General features: G+C 42.1%; 1 protein-coding gene and 1 long non-coding RNA gene across 3 annotated transcripts; one reads left to right on the top strand and one right to left on the bottom strand.

Moving 5' to 3' along the window:
* Positions 1 to 9,443: 9,443 nt before the first annotated feature.
* Positions 9,444 to 12,634, bottom strand: LOC103487536 (uncharacterized). 2 transcript variants are annotated; one of them, XR_007822373.1, is made up of 5 exons: positions 12,372 to 12,617; positions 12,155 to 12,256; positions 11,474 to 11,625; positions 10,454 to 10,708; positions 9,444 to 9,755 (listed from the first exon to the last, which is right to left on the bottom strand). It is a non-coding gene; the product is annotated as an uncharacterized LOC103487536 (long non-coding RNA). The 2 variants fall into 2 exon arrangements; XR_007822372.1 differs by lacking the exon at positions 9,444 to 9,755 and having other exon boundaries at positions 10,362 to 10,708; positions 12,372 to 12,634.
* A 4,435-nt stretch (positions 12,635 to 17,069) lies between these two features.
* On the top strand, positions 17,070 to 17,758 carry LOC103487537 (uncharacterized). The gene has a single exon (XM_017044354.2). The coding sequence runs from the start codon at positions 17,178 to 17,180 to the stop codon at positions 17,616 to 17,618; it is 441 nt and encodes a 146-aa protein (XP_016899843.1). The 5' UTR covers positions 17,070 to 17,177; the 3' UTR covers positions 17,619 to 17,758.
* Positions 17,759 to 19,418: the final 1,660 nt, after the last annotated feature.

Genomic DNA, 19,418 nt, shown 5'->3' with positions numbered 1-19,418 from the left:
ACTGTAACGCCCAACATTTTCGGTTTCCTTTGTTATTTTGGACCACTAATAATATTAATCCTAAGTGTGTTTATTATTGGTATTAAACTAAAGTTTTATGGTTTAATTATGAAGTTAGGGGGGTGAAATAAATTATTGGCTTAACAAATAAATGGCCTTGGAAAGGGTCAAAAGTGGTTATTGGAGGAGAGAGGAAAGAGGGTTTTAAAGATTCTTTTATTATTTTTATTATTTTTATTTCTTTTAAAAAGAAGCCTTGGGACTCGTGCGTAAAGAGGAAGAGGAAAATTTTCAAAGAAAGAAAAAGGGAGAAAAAAAAAAAAAAAATTTTCCTTTTGAAACCCTAGCCGCCGCACGCCGCCGCCGCCGCCGCCGCCGCCGCCGCCGCGAACCCGAGCCGCCAAGTACCCTTCTCTGTTCAGCAGCGCAGCCGAGCCGCAGTCGCAACCGAGCCGTCGCCGAGCTCCCAGCCGCGCCGGGAGAATCGTCCAAGCCGATCTGCGCAGCCGAGCGTCCGTCGGAGCAGCCGTCTCTCGCACGCCGAAGCCGAGTCGAAGCCGCCTCCGTGCGTCCGCAGCCAACCCGTCAGCCAGCCGAGGCGCGCCGCTCCGATCCGACGCAAGCGCAGCCGAAACGCCAGTCGTAGCCGTCGCCGAGCGAAGCCGCGGTAGCCGGACCACCAGCAGCCGCCGCACCACCCGAGATCCGGAAGCCGAAGCCTCGCGCGCAAAGGTCCGACCGAAGACCCGCCCCGCGACCCGAACCGACGCGCGCCACCCTCCGGAAACCCGACCCGCGCCCGCGTGCACCCGTGCGTGAGCCGCGCCCGCGTGTGAAGCCGCGCCCGCGTGTGAAGCCGCGCCGCGCGCTTTTGTGTAGCCGAGCCGCGTCTCCCTGTTGCAAGCCGAGCCGCGTCTCCCCCTGTTGCAAGCCGAGCCGCACGCGAAATCCCTGTACCGAGCCGAGCCGCGTCTGCCCAAGCCGAGCCGGTCCTGTCTTCTTCCAGCCGAGCCGCCAGGACTAAATTGGCTCCATCCACCTATATTTTGGTAAGCTAATTAATTATTGTGGTTTTTCCGGTAAGACTCCATGCTCGGACGTTAGTTAAATTAATTTGGATCTAAATTATATTATTTTCCTCAAGGGACGTCTTGGACCAAGAAATTACTGCAGCGCGGGATTTCTTCAGTAGGGGCTCGAGCACTGCAACCTCCTTCTAGGGTAAGTTAAATTCAATTGAGTCTCGAACCGTTGGTCGTTGGCGACCTATTTATGAATTTTGACTTATTAAACAGTTAGGACTTCGTCGCTTGGAAAGCGTACTGCCTCGCGGTTAGGACTCGACAAGTAGATCTCCAGGTAAGAGATTCTACTACTAGTTTCATGTTTGAAGTATGAGACTGTGTATGCTCTATGTTGCATATTGAGAGTTTGACAGTATGATGCCTGAAATAAATGTTAGTATGATGCAAATGACGATCTAGTTGTGCTATAGCCTGTTATGCGTGGCAAGATTTATTATGGTTACGACGAATGTCGGGGCGGAGAGTGTAGAAATGATTTATGTGACATGTTATATGCTGATGCCATGTGTATGTATACTGCAAATTAGGGTACCTGTTAGCTTGATTCTGTTAGAGTCGTACCTGCATGGGTGTCCTTCGGGATCACCACCTATTGAGGACTGTGTGGTCCGACGGGACGCCAGTCTAGCATGATATAGACATGACTCGAGTGACTCGACGGGGTCCTCGCATCCCGACTGTCCTAGGTGTCCCCGGGCACCGAAGACCAGAGTTACGTTCCTACGGGAGCGCATGATTGCACGTGTTCGGGAACGTGCCAGAGATTGGGTACCAGTTATCAGGACTCTAACAGGAAGTTAACAGGCACCTAGTGGGACTAGTAGTGGGTCCCTTACTGAGTATTTTTATACTCATTCTCTCCACTTTATGTTTTCAGGTAGAGGACGAGGCAAAGGCAAGGGCAAGCTGGCGAGCGACCCGAAGTGAGACCGAGGAGGGCCATAGGGACTACCGCTTCCGCTTATTTCTTATTTCAGATTTTAGCATTTGAGTTTGAGTACTTTTTATTTTTCACTATCTTTTATGTAGATAGGGCCCGAGTAGGATTTCAGAACGTTTTTACATTTTTGCATGACTACCTTGTTTATGTTTTTATAAATGAATTTCTTGAACCGTATGCTTTTAATAAAATTTTTAGACTTAAACCACTTGTTCTATATTTAGTAATGACTTCGATTCAGCATAAGGAGTTGGGTCGTTACAGTTGGTATCAGAGCACAGTGTTTTAGGTTCTGTAGACTGACCTACAATGTAAGTCATTTTTGTTTTTGGTTTTTACTTCACCCTATGGCAATACGGTCCTTCGGCACTCGCCAGGTATGTCTAAAGCCTTGCTAATGTTAAGATTACAATTTTGCCTGAATAGTCTAAGACCTAGATATAGGGTGATAAGTTCTTGTGGTGAAAAGTTTGTTGGTGAATTTTAGGGAGAATGCCGCCACGTAGAGGTACACGCCGAGGAGGTGGTAGGGGAGGCAGAGGAGCCGGTCGTGGCCAGCCGGAGGCGCCACCTGTTGCACCGGCAGTCGACCCAAACGCACCGGTCACCCAGGCGGATCTCGCCGCGATGGAGCAGCGTTATCAGGACATGCTGCAAGCTGCTTTGGCGCCTTTCCTTGCCGCCCAGCAGAACCAGGCCGCCCCTGTTCAGGCCGAGGCCGCCCCTGCTCAGGCCCAGGCCGCCCCTGTTCAGGCTCAGGCCGTCGCTCCTCCAGCCCCTGAGGAAGCTCAACCAGTACCAGTTCAACTGTCGGCCGAGGCGAAACACTTACGGGATTTCAGGAAGTATAATCCCAAGACCTTTGACGGATCCATGGACAACCCCACAAAGGCCCAAATGTGGTTGACGTCCATAGAGACCATTTTCCGGTACATGAAGTGCCCAGAAGACCAGAAGGTGCAGTGTGCAGTCTTCTTCTTGGAGGACAGGGGCACCGCCTGGTGGGAGACCGCGGAGAGAATGCTAGGGGGCGATGTAAGCAAAATAACATGGGAGCAGTTCAAGGAGAACTTCTATGCTAAGTTTTTCTCCGCCAATGTGAAGCACGCCAAGCTGCAAGAGTTCCTAAACTTGGAGCAAGGCGACATGACGGTGGAGCAGTACGACGCCGAGTTCGATATGTTGTCCCGCTTTGCTCCCGATATGGTAAGGGACGAGGCTGCCAGGACGGAGAAATTTGTTAGAGGACTCAGGCTAGACCTTCAGGGCATTGTCAGAGCCCTCCGCCCAGCCACGCATGCTGATGCACTACGTATAGCACTGGATTTGAGCCTGCCTGAGAGAGCCGATGCGTCTAAGGCTGCCGGCAGAGGGTCAGCCTTGGGACAGAAGAGAAAGGTTGAGACGCAGCCTGACGTAGCACCGCAGCGAACACTGAGGTCAGGAGGTGTCTTCCAGAGACACCGACGGGAGCTTGCAGCAGCCGGGAGGACTCTGAGAGAGCTACCTGCTTGTACTACCTGCGGGAGAGTCCACGGAGGTCGTTGCTTGGCTGGGAGTGGAGTCTGCTTCAGGTGCAGACAGCCGGGGCACACTGCTGATATGTGTCCTCGGAAACCCTTTGAGGCGACACCGCCCCAGCCTTCTGCGGCCCAGCAGGGGAGAGTTTTCGCCACTACCCGGCAGGAGGCCGAGCGAGCTGGCACTGTGGTGACAGGTACGCTCCCAATTTTGGGGCACTATGCTTTTGTGCTATTTGACTCTGGGTCATCCCACTCGTTTGTATCCTCCGTTTTCGTTCAGCATGTGGGTTTAGAGGTAGAGACTTTGGGTAGTGTTTTGTCGGTTTCTACTCCATCTGGGGAGGTCCTGTTATCCAAAGAACAAATAAAGGCATGTCGGGTAGAGATAGCGAATCGTATGTTAGACGTGACCTTGCTAGTGTTAGACATGCAGGATTTTGATGTGATACTAGGCATGGATTGGCTATCAGCCAACCATGCAAATATAGACTGTTATGGCAAGGAAGTTGTCTTCAACCCTCCCTCCGAGGCTAGTTTCAAATTCAGGGGGGCAGGCATGGTATGTATACCCAAGGTCATCTCAGCCATGAAGGCTAGTAAACTACTCAGCCAGGGTACTTGGGGTATTTTGGCAAGCGTAGTGGATGTGAGAGAGCCGGAAGTTTCCCTATCTTCCGAACCAGTGGTAAGAGAGTACCCCGACGTTTTTCCAGACGAACTTCCAGGACTTCCGCCTCCCAGAGAAGTAGACTTCGCTATCGAGTTAGAGCCGGGCACTGCCCCAATCTCGAGGGCCCCTTACAGAATGGCTCCAGCCGAACTAAAGGAGTTGAAGGTCCAGTTACAGGAGTTGCTGGACAAAGGCTTCATCCGGCCCAGTGTGTCGCCTTGGGGAGCCCCAGTATTGTTCGTGAAGAAGAAGGATGGGTCAATGCGCCTTTGTATTGACTACCGAGAGCTGAACAAGGTGACAGTCAAAAACCGCTACCCCTTGCCCAGGATTGATGACCTGTTCGATCAGTTGCAGGGAGCCACCGTCTTCTCCAAGATCGACCTGCGATCAGGCTATCACCAGTTGAGGATTAGGGACGGTGACATCCCCAAGACGGCCTTTCGATCGAGGTACGGACATTACGAATTCGTTGTGATGTCTTTCGGCTTGACTAACGCTCCTGCAGTATTCATGGATCTGATGAACAGGGTGTTTAAGGAGTTTCTAGACTCGTTCGTCATAGTCTTCATTGACGACATCCTCATTTACTCAAAAACTGAGGCTGAGCACGAGGAGCACTTACACCAAGTTTTGGAGACCCTTCGAGCCAACAAGTTGTATGCCAAGTTCTCCAAGTGTGAATTCTGGTTAAGGAAGGTGACGTTTCTTGGCCACGTGGTTTCCAGTGAGGGAGTTTCAGTAGATCCCGCAAAGATTGAAGCGGTGACCAACTGGACCCGACCGTCCACGGTTAGTGAAATTCGAAGTTTTCTGGGCTTGGCAGGTTACTACAGGAGGTTCGTGGAAGACTTCTCACGTATAGCCAGCCCGTTGACCCAGTTGACCAAGAAGGGAACCCCTTTTGTCTGGAGCCCAGCTTGCGAGAGGAGCTTTCAGGAGCTCAAACAGAAGCTAGTGACTGCACCGGTCCTGACAGTGCCCGATGGTTCGGGAAACTTTGTAATCTATAGTGACGCCTCCAAGAAGGGACTAGGTTGTGTCCTGATGCAGCAGGGTAAGGTAGTTGCTTATGCCTCCCGCCAGTTGAAGATCCATGAGCAGAACTACCCTACCCATGACTTGGAGTTGGCAGCTGTAGTCTTTGCACTGAAGATATGGAGGCACTATCTGTACGGTGAGAAGATTCAGATTTACACCGATCATAAGAGCCTGAAGTACTTCTTCACCCAGAAGGAGTTGAACATGAGGCAGAGGAGGTGGCTTGAGTTGGTGAAAGACTACGACTGCGAGATCCTATACCACCCAGGTAAAGCGAATGTAGTGGCTGATGCGCTAAGCAGGAAAGTTGCACATTCAGCAGCGCTAATCACCAAGCAGACCCCCTTACTCAGGGACTTTGAGAGGGCAGAGATTGCAGTCTCAGTAGGTGAGGTTACCGCACAGTTGGCTCAGTTGACAGTTCAGCCAACCTTGAGGCAAAAGATCATTGCTGCTCAGCTGAATGATCCTTATTTGGCAGAGAAGCGTCGCGTGGTAGAGACAGAGCAAGGTGAAGGCTTCTCCATATCCTCTGACGATGGCCTTATGTTTGAAGGACGCCTGTGTGTGCCGGAAGACAGCGCAGTTAAGACGGAGCTTTTGACTGAGGCTCACAGTTCCCCGTTTACCATGCACCCTGGGAGTACGAAGATGTACCAGGACTTAAGGAGTGTCTATTGGTGGAGGGGCATGAAGAGGGATGTGGCAGACTTTGTCAGTAGATGCTTGGTGTGCCAGCAGGTGAAGGCACCTAGGCAGCATCCAGCAGGATTGTTGCAACCCTTGAGTGTGCCAGGGTGGAAGTGGGAGAGTGTGTCGATGGATTTTATTACGGGACTGCCCAAGACCCTAAGGGGCTACACGGTGATCTGGGTCGTGGTCGACAGACTCACGAAGTCGGCCCATTTCGTGCCAGGGAAATCCACTTACACTGCCAGTAAGTGGGGGCAGCTATATATGACAGAGATTGTGAGACTACATGGAGTACCCGTATCCATCATTTCAGACAGAGACGCCCGTTTCACATCGAAGTTCTGGAAAGGACTTCAACTTGCATTAGGTACAAGGTTGGACTTCAGCACGGCATTCCACCCTCAGACTGATGGTCAGACAGAGAGATTGAACCAGATTTTAGAAGACATGCTGCGAGCCTGCGTACTAGAGTTTTCAGGAAGTTGGGACTCCCATCTGCATCTGATGGAGTTTGCCTATAACAACAGCTACCAGGCTACTATCGGTATGGCACCGTTCGAGGCTCTGTATGGCAAGTGCTGTAGATCCCCTGTCTGCTGGGGCGAGGTTGGAGAGCAGAGGATGCTAGGCCCCGAGTTAGTGCAGACGACCAACGCAGCCATACAGAAGATCCGAGCTCGTATGCTGACAGCCCAGAGCAGACAGAAGAGTTACGCTGATGTACGACGTAAGGACCTCGAGTTTAAAGTGGGAGATATGGTCTTTCTGAAGGTAGCGCCTATGAAGGGTGTTCTGAGGTTCGCGAAGAAGGGGAAGCTGAGCCCACGCTTCGTAGGGCCGTTCGAGGTATTGGAGCGGATTGGCCCCGTGGCTTACCGCTTGGCGCTACCCCCATCGTTTGCTGCAGTGCACGACGTATTCCATATCTCCATGCTGAGGAAATATGTCGCAGACCCAACACATGTGGTGGACTTCGAGCCACTGCAGGTTAGCGAGAATCTGAGCTACGAGGAGCAGCCTGTCGAGGTCCTGGCAAGGGAGGTCAAGAAGCTTCGCAGTCGAGAAATCCCACTGGTCAAAATCCTTTGGCAAAACCATGGAGTGGAAGAGGCAACGTGGGAGAAAGAAGAGGACATGAGAGCCCAGCACCCCGAGCTGTTCGAGGATTAGAACTTTCGAGGACGAAAGTTTTTTAGGAGGGAAGATTGTAACGCCCAACATTTTCGGTTTCCTTTGTTATTTTGGACCACTAATAATATTAATCCTAAGTGTGTTTATTATTGGTATTAAACTAAAGTTTTATGGTTTAATTATGAAGTTAGGGGGGTGAAATAAATTATTGGCTTAACAAATAAATGGCCTTGGAAAGGGTCAAAAGTGGTTATTGGAGGAGAGAGGAAAGAGGGTTTTAAAGATTCTTTTATTATTTTTATTATTTTTATTTCTTTTAAAAAGAAGCCTTGGGACTCGTGCGTAAAGAGGAAGAGGAAAATTTTCAAAGAAAGAAAAAGGGAGAAAAAAAAAAAAAAAAAATTTTCCTTTTGAAACCCTAGCCGCCGCACGCCGCCGCCGCCGCCGCCGCCGCCGCCGCCGCGAACCCGAGCCGCCAAGTACCCTTCTCTGTTCAGCAGCGCAGCCGAGCCGCAGTCGCAACCGAGCCGTCGCCGAGCTCCCAGCCGCGCCGGGAGAATCGTCCAAGCCGATCTGCGCAGCCGAGCGTCCGTCGGAGCAGCCGTCTCTCGCACGCCGAAGCCGAGTCGAAGCCGCCTCCGTGCGTCCGCAGCCAACCCGTCAGCCAGCCGAGGCGCGCCGCTCCGATCCGACGCAAGCGCAGCCGAAACGCCAGTCGTAGCCGTCGCCGAGCGAAGCCGCGGTAGCCGGACCACCAGCAGCCGCCGCACCACCCGAGATCCGGAAGCCGAAGCCTCGCGCGCAAAGGTCCGACCGAAGACCCGCCCCGCGACCCGAACCGACGCGCGCCACCCTCCGGAAACCCGACCCGCGCCCGCGTGCACCCGTGCGTGAGCCGCGCCCGCGTGTGAAGCCGCGCCCGCGTGTGAAGCCGCGCCGCGCGCTTTTGTGTAGCCGAGCCGCGTCTCCCTGTTGCAAGCCGAGCCGCGTCTCCCCCTGTTGCAAGCCGAGCCGCACGCGAAATCCCTGTACCGAGCCGAGCCGCGTCTGCCCAAGCCGAGCCGGTCCTGTCTTCTTCCAGCCGAGCCGCCAGGACTAAATTGGCTCCATCCACCTATATTTTGGTAAGCTAATTAATTATTGTGGTTTTTCCGGTAAGACTCCATGCTCGGACGTTAGTTAAATTAATTTGGATCTAAATTATATTATTTTCCTCAAGGGACGTCTTGGACCAAGAAATTACTGCAGCGCGGGATTTCTTCAGTAGGGGCTCGAGCACTGCAACCTCCTTCTAGGGTAAGTTAAATTCAATTGAGTCTCGAACCGTTGGTCGTTGGCGACCTATTTATGAATTTTGACTTATTAAACAGTTAGGACTTCGTCGCTTGGAAAGCGTACTGCCTCGCGGTTAGGACTCGACAAGTAGATCTCCAGGTAAGAGATTCTACTACTAGTTTCATGTTTGAAGTATGAGACTGTGTATGCTCTATGTTGCATATTGAGAGTTTGACAGTATGATGCCTGAAATAAATGTTAGTATGATGCAAATGACGATCTAGTTGTGCTATAGCCTGTTATGCGTGGCAAGATTTATTATGGTTACGACGAATGTCGGGGCGGAGAGTGTAGAAATGATTTATGTGACATGTTATATGCTGATGCCATGTGTATGTATACTGCAAATTAGGGTACCTGTTAGCTTGATTCTGTTAGAGTCGTACCTGCATGGGTGTCCTTCGGGATCACCACCTATTGAGGACTGTGTGGTCCGACGGGACGCCAGTCTAGCATGATATAGACATGACTCGAGTGACTCGACGGGGTCCTCGCATCCCGACTGTCCTAGGTGTCCCCGGGCACCGAAGACCAGAGTTACGTTCCTACGGGAGCGCATGATTGCACGTGTTCGGGAACGTGCCAGAGATTGGGTACCAGTTATCAGGACTCTAACAGGAAGTTAACAGGCACCTAGTGGGACTAGTAGTGGGTCCCTTACTGAGTATTTTTATACTCATTCTCTCCACTTTATGTTTTCAGGTAGAGGACGAGGCAAAGGCAAGGGCAAGCTGGCGAGCGACCCGAAGTGAGACCGAGGAGGGCCATAGGGACTACCGCTTCCGCTTATTTCTTATTTCAGATTTTAGCATTTGAGTTTGAGTACTTTTTATTTTTCACTATCTTTTATGTAGATAGGGCCCGAGTAGGATTTCAGAACGTTTTTACATTTTTGCATGACTACCTTGTTTATGTTTTTATAAATGAATTTCTTGAACCGTATGCTTTTAATAAAATTTTTAGACTTAAACCACTTGTTCTATATTTAGTAATGACTTCGATTCAGCATAAGGAGTTGGGTCGTTACAAGCACATTGTCCAAGAATATGAAAATTGCCTTTTCTACACTTAATTTTATTCTTTTATGGATAACATAAACAAATTGACCAATAGTCAGGTCAGCAGGCACTAGATACCTGCAAAATATTCGTAATCAGGTCAAGAAACTGAAACCCTATCTTCTTGAACATCAAGGAATTTAAGTAGGCCAAGATACAACCAAATCTTGTTGCAATTACACAGCAAGAAAATGAGAAGAATTAAGAAACTAATGTAAGACTGCTAAAAGAAACTCTTCTGTTGGGAATATCACTTCTCTCTACCTTCTCCACAATTACCTAATCCACACAAAAGAGAATGATAATAACAAGAAAAATACATGAACCATAAAGACAAAAGAAAGATTTGAAAATCAAAAAATGGATCCATAACAGCATAGAAAGTGTACTAGTATTGTTTATATGATGAACATTTTGATAGGCATTGACACATAATGAAAATCAAAGAATGGCTCACTTTTCTATCTTCCTGACTTAAAAATCATTTTTAGTCCCTAACTTGGCTTAAAAATAAAAAACTGAACATTATGGTTAAGTGCTGAAGTTGCATTTATGTCCACAATAACGAAGGTGATTCTTCTATGACTATGTTCTTTGTGGATTGTAGCGTTTTAGATATGTTTTTAGCCCATTACCATTTTTTAGTATGATTTTAATAATAACTACAAGTTTAAATATTTAAATACAAAATATGAAAATTAAGAGTATAATATATTGCCATTTAGTGTAAGACAAAATATATTGTCGTTATATGTATATATCCCAGTTTTTAAAACTTTTATGTTTTCCTTGAAGAAAAACCATTCATTCGATCAACAAGTCATTGAACTTTGTGTTAATGTTTTTCTTTTCATTATTTAGCTACTATTCTGTAATTTCAAAAACTTATACAATCAAATTATAAATTTAGTCATTCAACTTTGTGTTAATTTTGGTCTTTAAATAAGATCAATGCATCAAAATTACAAATTTAATACCTTCTCCCCCTCCATAAGAATATACCCTCAAGCAAAGAAAGAAGAGAGGAACCTTCGTCGCTTCCCTATTGTCAAATTACAAACATGAAATTCCCATATACACATGCATGTACATTATCATAAGTACAAACATGACATTACCTACAGATGAAAAACATCAGCTAAGGGCTTCTTCCTCAAATGAGGCACAGTCAGAAGTTGAGATGGAGTTTGACCAAAGTAGGCAATTTGATCTTGTGTGGCACGTTGTTGTACCTGTTTCCAAAAATTAGGGGAAGCAAACAATTAAACAGAGACCCTGAAATTTGAAGGAATCAATTCTAACAAAGGTGAACATACTGGGTCAGATATTTTGTCAATATCAACTATGCCCTCATAAAGAATGTAAAAGAAGACATTATTAGCCAATATTTCATCTTTGATTAAGATTAAGAAATTGAAGAGAGAAGAAAGATCAAAAAAAAAAATTAAGAAATTATACCAACTTACAAACACTGAAAATCTAATAATACCAACTTATAAACATTGAAAATCCAGTAAACAAGATTAAGGAAAACCCTCAATGAAGTAAATAGCCTACCCAAATATGAGATTAATCCACTCATGCAGATATGCTTATACATGTGCTCGCTCTCAATAGCCATTCGATGTTTGTGAATAAAGTTAATTGGATTTTTAGCCCACAGAGGGAGTTTGATGAAATCTTGAATGTTAAATAACATCTAAATGAGAAACTTACTGGCATACGAATAATCAATAGTAAGTATTTCCCTTAAGGATTACCAAGGTTCTACTCTAATTGGGTGGTGCCAAAATCAATCGAGTTTTCATTTATTAAGATCTCAGAAAGGTAAAAAAGGTCTGGAACCTATAAGAAATAAAGGGTATCATTTTACTGGATAATGACATCATTACTTAATCAAGTCGTCCTTGTAAATGATGAAAGTAGATGAGTTCTTTAAACAAATTAATAACAACATAATATGCAATAAGATAAAACCTCAGAATCAACAAACTCACTAATTCCTTCAAATCACTCATATCTTCTAGAACTTGATTCCAAGCACCAGAAATATCCAAAAACATCCAATGATCAGTGTGATCAAATTTACCACCTTGCAACTGCATTGAGAGAGTTGTAAATAGTTCAACTCTAAAAGATAATACAACACCTGCAGAAGTAATAAGAAAATTTTAGAAAGATATATTATGATCCAATTGAATTGATAGAGATGTACAAATTTCAAGGTCAGGAAGGATAAAGTGATTGGCTTCGGAGTATAGCAAAATTGAGGGGAAAAGACTTTGTACATTACCATACAGAATAACAAATAAGAACAGAGCAGAATACCATATAATAGGTTGGGTTCTCAACATAAACAAGATTACGCATTAAATATAAATTACCACTACAAAAGGAACGAAAAGATAAAGCTATAATTGAATTACATGTTCAGAATTACCAGAGGCAATTTTTTCTGGATCCCCCACAACACCAACTAAATCTAAGAAACAAGGTGAGGTGATTAAATTAGATGTTGAAAGTGTTTTTGAAACTGTTGATTGGGACTTACATTAGTAGTAAAAACTAGAACAAAGAAATTTTCAATAAAGAAAGAAACATAATAAAGAAAATTAATTCCCCAAAGTGTAGAAACTGAAAGATTCAATAATAAAAAAATGAAAACAGAAAACACTTACACCAGTTGATAACTAAGAAGAGCAAGTTGAATTCCTTGAACAGACGAGAAAGAAGAACTCTTTAGGTTGTAATGTGACAAACCACAAGCTACGATTAAAACCCTAGAAAAATTTAGGCAAAAATCATATTAAGAACAAAGAAATTAAAGGAACATTACAAACTAATCGATTGAAGCCTAGAGAAATGAAAGCCCCAAGGAGAAGAACAAGAACTAACAAAATGTAGATTGAGAGGAAGACGAGAGAGATAAAAATAGGGCGACAGGGAGAGAGTCGAAGACGGCGGCAGGCAGATAATCGGAGAGGGCAATGTCAGGGAGAGAGTTGGACGGACGAACAGAATGTAAAGAATCTGGTACGCGTTTTTGGAGAGGTGGAACACGATGGTGAACGGGGACGGACGAACGGTGAACACAGCAAAAGTGAGGGATTTGGTGGAACTTGCAATTTCAAAAGGGGCAGAGACACATCTAGGGCTTTGAATAAATTAACCCAATATTTTCCTTTATATATTTAATAACACTTGACGTTTTTTAAACATCAAGGAAAATGATCTTACTTGACGTTTAAAAAAATGTCAAGAAATTCAGAAAATGACTCCCCTCTGCCTTTTTATAATAATTCTTAACGTTTTAAACGTCAAGAATTTTTAAGATATTCCTTGACATTTTAAAAACATCAAGGAAAAGTACATACTACTTGACGTTTAAAAGACGTCAAGAATGTCGGATTTATAAATATTCTTGACGTTTTTAAAACGTCAAGAAAAATGCATATTACTTGACGTTTAAAAAACGTCAAGAAAACTAAAAATTGACCTTCCATAAAAATTCTTGACGGTTTCTCCTTCCAATCACCCCTTTCTTGACGGTTTTTTCAAAAAAGTCAAGAAATAAAAACTAGAACCGTAAAAAAAATGTCTTTTTTCTAGTAGTGGCAGAGAGTTTTAGTAACCTAATTTGGCGAATACCACCTACGTCTAGGAAGCTGCACATAGCTCAAATGAGTAATATTGTTAAGATTCAAAATAGTCAATATATATCAATATAGCAAGTGATATTCAACTCAAGTATATGACTATCTTAATGTGTTTAATAACTTAAGAGTTCAGGCTCTCCCTGAACATATGAGTGAATCTTCTTGAAAAATTTCTTCGTACTCCCCTTGAGCTTAAGATGATCTTTTGATCATTGCTACTTCTTTCATATTACTCATCATTAAGTTCATCAGAGATCAACATGTTGAAACCATAGATAGTTAATTGCACTACCTTCTTCTACTCACAGCTTCTACAACAATAGTTTTGACTAACAGCACCAAAAGGTTTCTTGGTTCGTCAGTCGTATCGAACCTCACAAGTTTCGTAGAATATATATATTTCCTCAAGAATAATCTTCAAAAAGATATTGATACAAGATTTCTAAAATAAAGGAAGATCTTTTATTTTTTTGAAATTAAATAACTCATTAAATCTTTTTGACAAAATCCAAACACCATATCAACATACTTGGTTTCAATGCTCAACCACACGTGTGATTTAATAGATCTTAACCAATCTCAGAAATAACATGAAGAGTAGAAATACTACATGGGTATTATTTTTTAAATGATTGTAGTTCACTGTCACAGGCTATAGACGTTGCAGCATTAACGATCATGAAGGTAAGCGTGGCCTTGAGATGGAATTATTGAAGAACTCGTGGAGATTCAGAGTCAAGGAAGCTCTCGAAGGTTTTGAAAAACCAATAATGCAACAAGCCCTAGAGCTTTTTTATTGCTCTCTCAATGTACTTTTTTTTCTTTTCTTTTCTTTTCTTTTCTATCTTTCTCTTTTTTTTTTTTTTTTTTTTGTGTGTGTGTGTTTGGAGCCAAGTTATTTATATAAATAATCTACTCGATATTAAGATTTCATTTTGTATATATACAAGTAAAATATTTCATTTTTAACTATTTGGCGTCATAAAAAGTAGACAATAATGCAACAATTTAATAAAAATAAATTTGTAAAAATGGACCCAGAAGACAAGGCTTTAATGTCGATTTTAAATTGACATTATTGGGGATCTATGATGTTGATTTTAAACTGACATTGTTAGCCTTTTTCATGTCAATTTTAAACCGACATCAAAGCCCAACCGACATTAAAGGGTTTTAATAACACGATCATAGATGTCGTTTTAAAATCAACATCGTACCTCTTTAATGTCGGGTTAAAACCGACATCAAAGCCCAACCAACATTAAAAGACTTTAATAACACTATCATAGATACCGGTTGCGAACCGACATTAAAGTCCAATTTTGTACTAGAAAGTAAAACGCCTTGATAACCTTCTCACCTAGTAAGCCCTTCAAAATCCTCTTACTTGGCAACACATGATTCCTAGAAGATGAGATTTAAAAATGTAAGTTTAAAAGACTTAGTGAGGTTTTAAGAAATCCTTTTGCAAAATCATTGTAAATATCATTTCCTCACATAAACCAAAAATACATTTGTTTCACATATACATATCATTTTGCATAAGTGTTCCATCTCACATAAACACACTTTAGTTACCAAGCATTCCTTTCGTCAAGGATCCCGAATCATTCTCTACGCTAGGTCTCAGTACTTCATGTTTAGAGTACTGTAATAACAACATCCGAGAATATATAGATTCGTCCATGTTGTTCAGACTGCTAAGCTTAATACGCTCCGTTCAACATATTATAGCCAACTTCTCATCACAATGTAGCCCCTTTCACCTCATGGCTGCCTTGACTCATTATGTTCACATAATAATTAGCTCATTGACAGGAAGTAACTAATGGTTTGAACACCATTTCATAATCATTGAAACATAAAAACTGCTTTGAACATAAAATGGACTTTATTTAAAAATATCTTTAGAAACATTTGTATTGAAATCATCACTTCAAACCATCAAAGGGTTATAAGAATGCTTAAAATCATTCAAATACTTAAAGAAAACACTCACAAAACTTAGCCTTAAACCCAGATTGCTTCTACTTTCCTCTTCTCGCGTAAGCCCTTTGGCAGCACTTCAACTCCTTAAATCTCCTCTTGGATTGTGTAAAACGAAAACAACTAATGGTCTAGCTTCAACCCCTATTTATACTATTCTCTAAGCAAGCTTAGTCATATCCTTAAACCTTGTCTGATTTTCAACTCCTACTCTTAGTGGTGCACATGTAAGCTTAAGGTTTAGCCTAATCATGCTTAACTTAATCTTTACATGTGGACTATTAAGTAAACTTAGGAAATTTCTAAGAAGTTCCATTACTTTTTCTCACCTAGACTTTCTTCTCGCGTAACGCCTTAATCGCATAGTAGCACTTAGTCTCTAAAGTCTTACTACTTAACCTATCTCGCGAACTACCTTAAACATCAATTACTTTTCCCATAAACCTTGTTTCAAAATGCCTTCTTTTGTTCAAACCGTCTAATCCAAAACACTTAGCTAAATTTTAACCTCTTAGTTCTTAATTTAGGTGCGGTTCTTACAGTTCCAATCTTATGTAAACACTTTATATAGGATGCCCAACTTCCATGTCTCTACATTAACGATTCAAGATCACATTGTTTGTACTAACTACAAAGCAGGCCACATCCATAGTGTCCCAGAATAAGGTGTCCAACCTTATTCATATACTATAGATCATTTAGGCTATATACTTGAACTTGATCCACGTTTCTGCCTCTACATAAAGTTCAAGTCTACACTAGATAGCATCGACATCTTAGTTGATTAGATTTAAGATTGTAGAATTCAATTTTCACTAATAAGTCTTCAATAACCACTTTATTTTAAACTACAAACTACAAGTTTTATGATATAAATTCTAACAAAATCCCACTTGGACTAAAACTCCTAGTGGGATAAAATATGTTGAATTCAACCATGAGAGAAAAACTCATATGAGTACAATAAACTAGAGCATATACTCAAACATTCTCCCACTTGTCCTAGTGCACAAACTTCGTAGACCTAAACTATTTAGGTGACTTTCAAAGACTACATTATGCCCCCGAATAATGTTATGCTCCTCGTGTATGTATAGTAAGAAATGTCTATTGTGCACATAAGAGGACATATTTTGACGTGGTGTATCTTGGTACCAAAGAGGTAATAAGTACAAGGTTTGGTGTGGTTTTCTGGACAGGAATGGAACTTATGTGGACTTGATCTCTGTTTTGATTGAGGGAACTCGTGATCACGTTGTTTTATTGATTTCAATATATTTTTAAGGCTTTCTAGATTATGGTTTGGCTTAATATATTTTAAGAATTAGTTGATCATAAATTAAATGTTTTCCTAAGACCTTTCTAAATCTTATGTTGGTATACTCATTGGGCTTTCAGCTCATTCTTTCTTATTTTGTTTCCCCCCAGATGGTAGAGAAGTTTTATGGGGCCTTACTTAATGGAGTTAGTTTAGCACGACATCAGAGTTACTTTTAGGTTAAATATTCAAAGTTTTGCACATTTTAAATTTGGTATGGTTGGTATCATCAAATGATCTTAAATCAAGATCGTTATTTGTTATTAAGTTTGTATTTGAGAAATGTCTTAGTTGTTGGGTCGTATAATAATCAATGTTGTTAATTGTTATAGTGTTGTTGAAGGAATGTTTTTAAAATGTGCATAAGGTTCAAAAAGTTGTGTGATACAAAGTGTTGTAAGTAAGACGTGAAAATTTTGAACAATAGGTATATGTTGTATAGTAATGAAAAAGTGCCACATGGCTTTAGATACCAAGCAAATCTAATGAGCATCTATTCTTATAATATTTATAATAATATTGAGGGTTTTTTTTTTCAACATAAATTGATTTTTTAGTGTTTGTTATGTAAATTAAAATATATATATATATATATATATATATATATATATATATATATATATAACCGAAGACTAAATATTGAATATTGTAGACGTGTAGTGTAGATTTAGTTTTCTCCTCGTTTATCTGTTATCCTACCTTTTTCCCCATTAGCCATTATCTCAAAATTTGGGTGCAGCAATGGAAGATTCAGGTTCACCAGCGCCTCCAAATTCTCTCCCCCAAGCCCAACACAACATTTCTCCAGCAGTAAGAAGTAGAAGAAAGCCTCCTTCCCCACAGGAACTCATATCCCACTACGAATCCCAAGGCCATACTTCTCATGATGCTTCAATCAAGGTAATTGATGACCTTCAGAATGCTCTCTTCAAAATCATCTCCTCCGGCAGAGGCAAAAAGGACAAGCTTCTGCTTGAGACCTCCAGGAAAATCGATGCTACCAATAGTCGTCTTGCCGTTCTCGACCTCAAGTTGGATTCCAAGCCAGGTTATGCCGAGACTTTTGCCCTAGGTTTGGCTTCTGGGTCTGTTTTGAATGGACTTGGGACTGTGATGCCCCATGTTTTTGGGGCTCTCACCAATATTTGGAGTTCCGTTACTAATCTTACTAAGCATTCTTGAATTTTGATTGATACAAAACTAGTCTTCGCTTTTGTGGTTTTGTTTTTCTATTTAGTTAGTTCAGGTGGTTGATAGTTGCTGTTGTTGGTTAGATACTCGGGAACCCTAATATTTGAGTTTGAGCTATGCGTTTTCTTTTCCCCCCCTTTTTGGATTGGTCTTTCATGATTCACATTTCACTTCGAACAATGATTTTTCGGATTTCATGTAGGGTTCTTTCTCCTCCATAACAAGTCAATAAAGTTAATTAAAAATAAATGATAAAAATGTCCAAATCACTTGAAAAATGCTTTTGCTATTCATTTTACATGTTTGAAAATTGTGTTTAAATTTGTAAAATTAAGATGTGTTTCAGGGTGATTGTCGGGATGAGATTGACTGAATGGTATTGTATTGGGACGGAGGTTTAATCTCCAATAATCGTTGTACTAAAAAAAACATGGTAAAATGATTATAACTATATCTGAATCACTCCAAAACGTGCACGGAAGGTGATTCTAGAAAGGCGTATGAGAATAATAGTCGCTCTGCCTCGTGGGATTAAGTGGCAAATTAGGCTTCAGATTTTCAATTCCAACATTACCTCTTCCAGATGACACAGTTCTCTTTTACAGGGGAAGTAAAGGAGGCTGACTATCTTTACGATATCTTGAACAAGGGCTTCCAGCCAGGTTACCATCTCACTAAGAGTTGGTGTTATTTATAGTCCAGCTCAAAAATACTGCTTTGGATGGTGGCCATTCTATTTTCACTTTTGGCTGAATATTTCTGAAAGTACCCAAGTACAGAAGTTAATTTTTGAATTTATTAGATCCAAAGACATGGACTTGGGACTGGGTAAGAACTTCATTTCTTGTGCATTGTGAGTAGGTATCACCTTACTATGTTTTCTTAGGCATGCTGATATATGTGATGAGATGACTGCTTTGATTTGCATGTTGGTGTGTGCACATGAATAAATTAGTTTGATTAGGTGGGTTGAAATGAGGGATATTTGAGTTTTATTACAGGCGTTCTGGTCTGTCACAACCACGAGTGGTGTGTTTATATTGGTTGTTTTAGTATAAATTGAAGAGGGAGAATTTGAATCTGAGACCCCTTGTTCTTAGATACATATCGATACAAAGTATGAAAGAAAAAAATGTTTATAAAACACTTAAAAAGTCAATCCAAACGGAACTTTAAATGTTTTTGCTTGTTGAAGGGTAAATTGGAGCTAGTTTGAGCAGTTGGAAAAGTATTCTGGAAAGGAGAGAAGTGCTACTTGTTACGTTTAGGAGGAGATTGGGACAGGGGATGGGCATTAGCATCTAGAAAGAGTCTTGAATCGAGAGGCACGTTTCTTTTTCATGTAATTTCCATTCTTTCTAGCGTGGCTGGTATCACATCCTGTTGTTTCAATTTGACTGGATGTCTTAGAACATAGTTGGTATGATGTAGTGGTTGGAGAAATTAATCGATGAAGCCTCTGGGTACTATGTTTGTGAATTTATATCTAGTAGCTAGGTTATTAAGGATTGTGCATGTTTTTACATCCACATCCAATTGTTACTATGAAGCAGTGATTATGCAGTGGTTTGATTGAATAATTTGTTTAGTGCTTGACGTTTCTAGTAGTCACACAATGGACTGTGGAAGAAGTAGCCAGCATCTGTTTGTAAGAGGCTCTACATTCAACCTTGCCTACAATGTTGTGCTATAGCTTGAAAACTAAGAAACGAGGGAAGGGACTGAGCAAAGCCCATCTTCAGAAGGTGTGTGCGAAGATGAAAGATTTAGCTTGTTGATGTGACTTGTGTA

This window comes from Cucumis melo, chromosome 7 (genome assembly GCF_025177605.1).
Source record: "Cucumis melo cultivar AY chromosome 7, USDA_Cmelo_AY_1.0, whole genome shotgun sequence".
Taxonomy (NCBI): Eukaryota; Viridiplantae; Streptophyta; class Magnoliopsida; order Cucurbitales; family Cucurbitaceae; genus Cucumis; species Cucumis melo.
The sequence above is the reverse complement of the archived record's forward strand: the minus strand, read 5'-3'. Positions and strand labels throughout refer to the sequence as shown.